Consider the following 8,201-nt stretch of genomic DNA (forward strand, 5'->3'; position numbering starts at 1 on the left):
CTAAAGTATACCTTTATGCTCCACAATTTACTTTTATGTTCTAAAGTTAATCCTTATGTTCTAATATGATCTTTGGTCCATTTACCGGAGTTGATCATCATAAGAAATGTGTTACTTTTGCGGCTTCTTTTGTAGCTCATGAAGATATATCATCTTTTGAATGGGTTTTTAAAACTTTTCTTAAATCAATGGGAAATAACGAGCCTGTGTGTTTGATTACCGATCAAGACCCTGCAATGAAAGTTGTTCGTAATGTTTTTCAAACTACAGAACATAGGTTTTGTATGTGGCATATTATGAAAAAGGTGCCTGAAAAAGTAAGTCGGGCAATTACCCAAGAAATTGATTTTTTGAAAAAACTTTGTGCATGTGTTTGGCATTTAGAGATTGAGCCAGCAGAATTTGAAGAAAAGCGGAACAAAGTTATTTCATAATTCAATTTGAACGATCATGAGTGGTTGGCACACTTGTACAACATACGCGATATGTGGATTCCAGCGTATTTCAGAGATTTATTTTTGGGAGGCATCATGAGGACCACATCTATAATTTTTTCCCTATGTTCACAGATCCCCATCTCACTTTGATTGAGTTTTACATGAGGTAATATGTAAATGTCTAAATATGTTGTAAAGTTAATCTTTATGTTCAAAAGTTTTTCTTTAATGCTTTAAAGTTTTCTTTTTTTGTTTTATAGTTTTACCATTTTTTCAACTCTCTTTTATTTTATAAATTTTGTCTTACATGTTTTAAAGTTTTAGTTTAATGTTTTAATTGTATTTAGATCATAATAATTATGTCATGTGTATTATTTTAATATGTTCTAATGTAATTCACTTTATGTTCTAAAGTTATCTTCTATGTTCTAAAGTTAATTTTCATTTTCTATAGGTTTGAATGTGCATTGGATACACAAAGGCACACTCAAAATAAAATGGATAATGATTAGAAGAATAAGCGTCCAGAGTGTAAGACTCAAATTCCTTTAGAAAAAAATGCTTCTGAGTTGTTTACAACAACAATTTTTTCTGATTTTCAATAAGAGCTTGAAATTGGATGTTTTAATTGTGGTGTTGAGGAGATGAAGAAAGACAATGAGATTTACATTTTTAAATTAAGGGAAGGATCTAGAAGGAGGACTTTTGATGTTGTTTTTGATCCAACTACCTTAGATACCAAGTGTTTTTGTAAAAAATTTGAACGTGATGGTGTGCCTTGTGACATATGATTTGGGTGTGGAAGGCAAGGATGTTAGAAATAATTCCCAAGACTTACGTTCTAAATAGATGGTGTACAATGGCTTATAAGAAGCCCATTTTTTATTTAGAGGGTAATGTTTTAGAGGAATGTCTTAATGCAGTAGATAAGAAGATGCTATTAAATGATTTGTGGTGTGAAATTCATGCTTGTGTGAGTTTAGTGCAAAACAATGAAGATGATTTAAGTGATCTTGTCAAAAAACTTCGAACCATGAAAATAAATTTGGAACAGAAGAAAACAACAAATGGAAGCAATAATTTTTCTAGCAAAGTTAAAGACATTGAAATGCTTATTGGAGCTAGTTTACCTTCTGAAGTTTTGATCAAAGCTCCTAAAATTTCAAAAAACAAAGGTACGGGGGTTCATGTTCCAAATCAGGTTAATGTTCCAAATAATACTCATATTCCAAATGATATTAATGTTCCAAATGATAATGATACACATGTTCCAAATAGTGACAAGAGAATGAAGAGTGACAGAGAAAGAGCGGTTGAACAAAGTCAAAAGAAGAAAAGATTGCATAGAGCATGTGGAGAGCTTGGTCACCATGATAGTCGTAATTGTCCAGGAAAGTCAAGTGATATTGTAAGTAAACATTTTTTTCTTATATTCTAATTAGTAATAAATTAAAATTATTATTATTATATAAATACTTTGAGTTTTAAATTTAATACTTTGAATTTTTAATTTAATCATTTTGTATATGTTTTAAAATGCATCAAATATGTTCTAAAATTTATAATGTGTTTTAAAATGCCAAATAGTTGTCTTTGTAGGCATTATATAGTTTTAACTCTTTACAAGATTCATTCAAGTCCAATGCATTTAAAGGTCTTTATAACTACAATTAATGGTAAGAGCATACAAGAATCACCATCTTAGTCTCAAGCTTCTTTGTGTCAAAACAAACAACTTAAGGAGCTATAAGATGGACATGTCATAGAAGAGAATAAACATGGCAGGAAAACGATGCTCAAACTCAACCTCGTTAATATACTTGAAACAACCCTTCAACCAAGATATAAGGGAAAAAAAAAAAAAAAAACAGAATTAACACACACACAGAGTGCTTTACTTTTATAAACTGACCCTCACCATGAGTTACAAGTCCTCAATTTAGTTTTGGGTTAACCTATGACAAGACAATACTTATTGAATCAAATTGACACGTGTTAATTTGGCCGGCAGTGCATTCGTGAACGTGTTCAAGACAGAGGCAGAGTAACCTTCCTAACCTTCCTAGCTTGAACACCTTCGGCAGGTAGGGACATAGGGTTATGTCAACAGGTCTATTGAGTTTATGTTAATCTAGTCTTAGTTGTGAATGAATTAAAGTTGATTAATTGGATTTTTGGAAATTTTGGCATCAAGTAACCTTATCATGCAAGTACTTTTTAAAGTCTAGCAATTAGCTTCTAATAGTATACTTTTTTTTTTTTTTTACGAATTCTATTAGTATACCTTAATCATTGTTAAATCCTAACAGACTAATCAACTTTTACAGCAACTATGACACGTATTGCAATCAGCTCATCATCAAATGCTACAACACCATGGTGGCAACCACGCTCACAAGTTAATGTCATTCTTTTCTTATTGGTTTTAGTACAGGAAAATTAAAGCACATACAATTCGTTATAAGAGAATATGCGATTAACATGTAAGTATAAGAAAAAGATCATTAATTACAAACTTAACACACATCATACTCCCACATGCACAAAATAGTGAATGGAATGGGCCTAAATCTAGTAAAATCACACATTTGAATCAATCAACTTGACTCAAACCAATTCAAATGCTTGTAAATCCTGAAAGAACCTAAACCCACGATAGCCCATAACAGTTTTATCCCGTTATCCCGTTTATGTCTGATTGCCAACACTACGAGTAACTTAGCCATCCCCTTTATGTCAACTATTTTCCTAAGTATTCACACAACAAACCAATCAAAGGAAAATATATCAATAACTCAATTCCCAATTATCAATGAGATTTCACTCTTCAATCTTTTGAATTTACATATCTACTGACAAAGGAATCATAATACCTTTGGTTGGAATATCTCACTAGCCCTAAACATCCAAGGAACATAGTAGTCACAAAAGGTAGCACAATTATAAAATACATCTCCACTTTGGATGGTACAATATATAAACTACATAAAGCAATGCAAAAATTCCAAATCTTACCCTCAAGAAACTTGAAAATCTTCGCTTATTAAGCTAAATTATTAATATGCATATGAGAGTTTTCTTTACTTCTCTTTGAGGTTGATCATTGCCATGAAAAAATAATAATATATAGATGCCATCAAGCTAGTTGACAATATTGGTATAGTCTTTGAAATTAAAGTTAAATCTCATCTTCATCACTACCCTTGGTGATCTATAGACATTAATTAAATATAAAAATATAAAAATAAAAAATAAAAATACCCCTTGAACCCACCCTAGCCACAGGATAAGATTGTTCATAAATCTAATCCTAATTCCTAACATCTTTTTCAATAAGCTGCTCAAGATAAGTATCAGTAGTATATACCTGATGCAGTCAGTCAAAATTCTTCTGACCATTATTTGGGTAACTTTGGATGCAAGGATTTTTAATACAGTACTGTTACAATCATCATACTCCCACAATATTTACACTCTCTCATCCTTAAATCAACGGCTCTTGTCAAATTAACCCTCAAATCAAATATACATAAAGCCATCAAAATACAAAGAAAGCATCCCATACTCTCTCAAAACTTAGATACTTTAAAGCAATGCCTCGTAATATCACTCATTCTACAATTTTAAAATCACAGTTTTGCAAGAAATACTCAAAGATAGCAAGGCTACACTTCGTATTAAAAGTGCCAAGGAACGAAAATATAGAAGAAAAAAAAAATCAAAAACTGATGAAATCGGAAAATAATTTGAACATAAATCAAAAAAAAAAATCGAACAAAAAAAAATAGAAAATCGAAAACTGATGAAATCGGAAAAAAAAAAAATATCAAACTGATGATTTGCGAAAATCGAACAAAATCAACAATGAAAATGATAAATCATAACATTTGAACAAAATCAGGAAAACTCGAACAAAACGTGTATAAATAGTAAAATCGAACATAAATCAAACAATGAAATCCATCAGAAATCGAACATAAATCAAACGTGAACAAAACGAACAAAATCGAGTATAGAAATCGAACAAAATCAACAATGAAAATCGAACAAAATCAACAATGAAAATCGAACAAAATCAACCCTAAAATCGAACAAAATCAACCATAAAAACGCCGAAAATGATTGAAAATCATATCAGAAATTCATGAGAATCATGCGAAATTCATAAAATTAGAACAACATCGAAGAAAACATACCTGATTTGAGCAATTTAGGTTGTTTTTGCAGCAATTTGGGCTAGAATTTAGGATTTGTGGAGAGAGAAAGTAAAGAGGATGGAAAGTTTGAGGAGAGAGAAAATTTTGTACGATTTGGTAGGGTTTAGGGGTAGGTTTTTTGTTTTAATCCTAACCGCTCATCCTAATCTAATCCAATCCTACGGATGAGATTGGTTCTTATATAACTAAGATTCTTATATAATTATGGGTTCTTACCGATCCATTCCATATATATATATATATATATATATATATATATATATATATATATATATATATATATATATATATATATATATATATATATATAATTGAACAGTTATTTAGGGTTGGAAGAAGGAGTATTGTTAGTTTGGTTTGATTTAAATTTTTTTTGAATGGTTTATAATTTAAGTGAGCTAGGCTGACGCATTGGGTTGAGTCAATTATAAAAATAAATGGCTCAATTCATTTCAATTATTGTATACACAATTTCAAATACTTTTTAGTATAAACGAGGATGGATGTAGACGAATGAAGTGTATTATAATAAGTTTTGGTTGAAACGGATTGGATTAAAAATGGGATAAATCAGACTTGGTTCATATTAAGTGGGAAGACTCGGGTCGTAAACGATTTATGTCACTAGTAGAAAATAAGTGATGGGAGCCCCAAATGGCAAGCGGTTTTAAAAATCCGCTTGTCATTTAGCCAATTTTTTTTAAAAGTAAAACAATAATATTAATGGAAAAATTGTCAAAAATAATACAAATTTTCACTCGTCCGTTAAAAACAAGTCAACCTTTCGTTTTTTTCTTAATAATACAAACTTTAACACTAATCTATTTTAAACAGGTATCATTAAATTGTAACCGGTTGCAGTAGGTAAAGCTGATGACGTGGCATTGACCGTTAGATATTACCCCTGTTTCTTTATAAACGTTAGCCAAATTTGAAATTAACCCAAAAAAAAAACCTCCCTTCATCCCTGTTCTTCTTAAACGTTTACTACTACTCCCCCCTCCCCCTAACAATTTCTGCTTCTTTCTTCCTCCTTAAATTCCAATTTTTTTTCCTTTTTTTTTTCAAAAAATTCATCTTACTAAATTAAATCTTTGTTCTGTTGAAATGGCTGGAAGGAGGCAATCATCAATGGGGTCTGGGTCTTCTTCAAGCTTTACTAGGGAGGTAAATCAAAAAATTCGTTGCACTTGTGGTAAAGATGCGGTTGTTAGATATGTGAAAAGGGGTCCAAATGTTGGAATGCAGTTCTATGGGTGTCCTTTATGGCCTGTAATTCTCCAATTTGTTCCTTAATTTTATTTTATTTTTTTGAATTTCTATTAAAATTACATTTTATTTTTAACCTAAATTTGTGATGTTTGATTATTTTGGTATGTAATTGAAAATGTTCTAGGATGTAGGACACACGTTGTGAGATGTTTAGGTGGGTGAATGAGAGTAATTAGCCAATGGAAGATCTTCAATATCAAGTTTTGGAGAAGGAAACAATAATCTGTGAGTTGGAGATGGAGCAAAAATTCAGAGATGACAAAATAAATAAAAAATTACAAATGAAGAAGGACAGTATGGAAGAGGATGTTCAGGAAATGAAAAACGAATTATGCGAGATGCGTATAGAGATGATGAAGTGTTCGGGAACGAGAAAAATTTGTCCATCGCATTGCTATTTTCTTGGATTTTTTTTTCTGTGGTGTTGTTTTATGTCAAGCAGTTGATTTTTATGATCTTAATTAAAAGTAGTTGTTGTTTAGGTTCTTGATATTATTGGTACTGTAATGTATTCTCATTTGCAAGAAATGAAATTAAGGAGCTGCATAATGTTTTGATAAATTTGTAATGTGTCAGCCATTACATTTGAATATATATATTCAGAGCACCATGGCTACAAAATCTCATTAACACAACTAATGAGATGTACCGCCAATACTTAAGACTATTTGGTTCCATATAATTTACAAAAATTTATCCAAAATAATAAAAAGTTAAGCTAATACTAATGCTAAGAGCTGTTGGAGCTTCTTAAGACCCATGAAGTGTTGGAGCTTCTTAAGACCCATGAGTTGTTGGAGCTTGACTTGACTGTGTGGGTATGTATGTGTCCTCATTCCTTGTTGTATAAGTAGATGAACTTCCCTGAAAGTAGGTGCAAACATGTTACCACACAATCACAATATAACTTTCAATGAATTCACAAAACAAACACACTTACTTGAAATAGTGTTGAACCATTGTTAAGGGAATAAACGCATAGTCAATTGTCTATCCCTAGATCAAATACAATTTATACAACCTAAACAAACCTAATACGAGTATAAGGAAAGTATAGGGGTCGAACCACAGAGAACGAATAAACACCACCAAATGTTATCGACAATTAAGCTAGTTCGGAATAAGAGATAAATAAACTAAAGTCTAAAGATGCTAAAACAAGAAATGAAACATTAACGGAAATGGTTTAAGTATGGCATTCACTTGAACATAAACAAAGGCATAGAAATTGAATTAATTATGAACTAAACATGCTCGATTATCGAAGTAAAGAATCCAATCTAGCCGCCTTCTGGGGTCAATTGGCTTCTCCTAACATAGCTTCTATGTTTCCACATTAGAACCATATACTAGGAGGTACTATTAAATAACAATCGATAGTAATGAACCTTAACTAAGTCAACTTCTGTTCCTTGTTAGCAAAGATTCACCTTTAATCAACCAACAATGTGCACTTGCAAGAAGATTAAAGAATATCAAGCATATAAAGACTTTAATCACAAATAAATTAATTCTAAACCCTAGAACATGCTCAAGATCCAACTACACCACAACCATCCCCTTAATGGGGGAATTACTCACTAATCATGCTAATAACAAGATTAATTAACAAATAATCAAGAATAAACATGATTAATAAGCAATACCAACAACAAAAATAATAATCAAAAGAAAGCAATAAAAATAGAGGAGAGAGAGTTAGAGATTCTCATTGATTGAAGATGAAAGTTTATAGAAAAGATGATCAATTTCTTCTTCGAAATCCAAACTTAACAATGGTAAAACCCTTACTTTCTCTCTCTAAAATATCCTAATCCTAACCTAAACCTAGAGGGAGAGACTCTCCTAAAAACTAATTAGAGAAATGAATAATTAATTGTTTGTTCCCCCCCTAATTATCCCAAAAATGGGTATTTATACTAAGCTAAGAATACTAAGTAAATAAAAGAAAAGAAAATAAAAAGAAAAAGAAAAAGAAAAAAATAAAGAAAGAAACTAATTATAAAAAATAAAAGAAAGAAATAAGAAAAAGGGAAAAGAAAAGAAAGAAATAAAAATAAAAGAAAAAGGAAAATTAAAACAAAAAATCCCCCCCAAAATCATCAGACCCTTTTCCCCCCTCTTCTTCGATGTTTTGGCTGTTCTTACAAATGAGATTCATTCCCCTACTTCACACCCATCAAAATCCATCATCAAGCTTCATCAAAGAATCACCACCGTTCATCCTCAACGGCTATAATCGATCATCAAATCAAGGCCATTCGATCTTCATTAA

At 31.0% G+C, this 8,201-nt stretch overlaps 1 protein-coding gene and 1 long non-coding RNA gene across 2 annotated transcripts; both read left to right on the forward strand.

Moving 5' to 3' along the window:
• The first annotated feature begins 1,296 nt into the window (after positions 1-1,296).
• Positions 1,297-2,773, forward strand: LOC110729113. The gene is made up of 2 exons (XM_021908859.1): positions 1,297-1,845; positions 2,747-2,773. Exons 1-2 carry the CDS (start codon positions 1,297-1,299, stop codon positions 2,771-2,773), a joined length of 576 nt encoding a protein of 191 aa, XP_021764551.1.
• Positions 2,774-5,211: 2,438 nt separating this feature from the next.
• On the forward strand, positions 5,212-6,565 carry LOC110718933. Its single transcript, XR_002511001.1, has 2 exons — positions 5,212-5,926; positions 6,051-6,565. It is a non-coding gene; the product is annotated as an uncharacterized LOC110718933 (long non-coding RNA).
• The last annotated feature ends 1,636 nt before the right edge of the window (positions 6,566-8,201 follow it).

The sequence above is a fragment of the Chenopodium quinoa genome, unplaced genomic scaffold, assembly GCF_001683475.1.
Source record: "Chenopodium quinoa cultivar QQ74 unplaced genomic scaffold, ASM168347v1, whole genome shotgun sequence".
Lineage (NCBI taxonomy): Eukaryota > Viridiplantae > Streptophyta > Magnoliopsida > Caryophyllales > Amaranthaceae > Chenopodium > Chenopodium quinoa.

Coding starts and splice junctions, on each gene's coding strand:
- LOC110729113 (XM_021908859.1), top strand. CDS start 1,297: ATGGCTTATAAGAAGCCCATTTTTTATTTAGAGGGTAATGTTTTAGAG. Junction 1,846..2,746: donor CAGGAAAGTCAAGTGATATT/GTAAGTAAACAT, acceptor AAATCCTAACAG/ACTAATCAACTTTTACAGCA.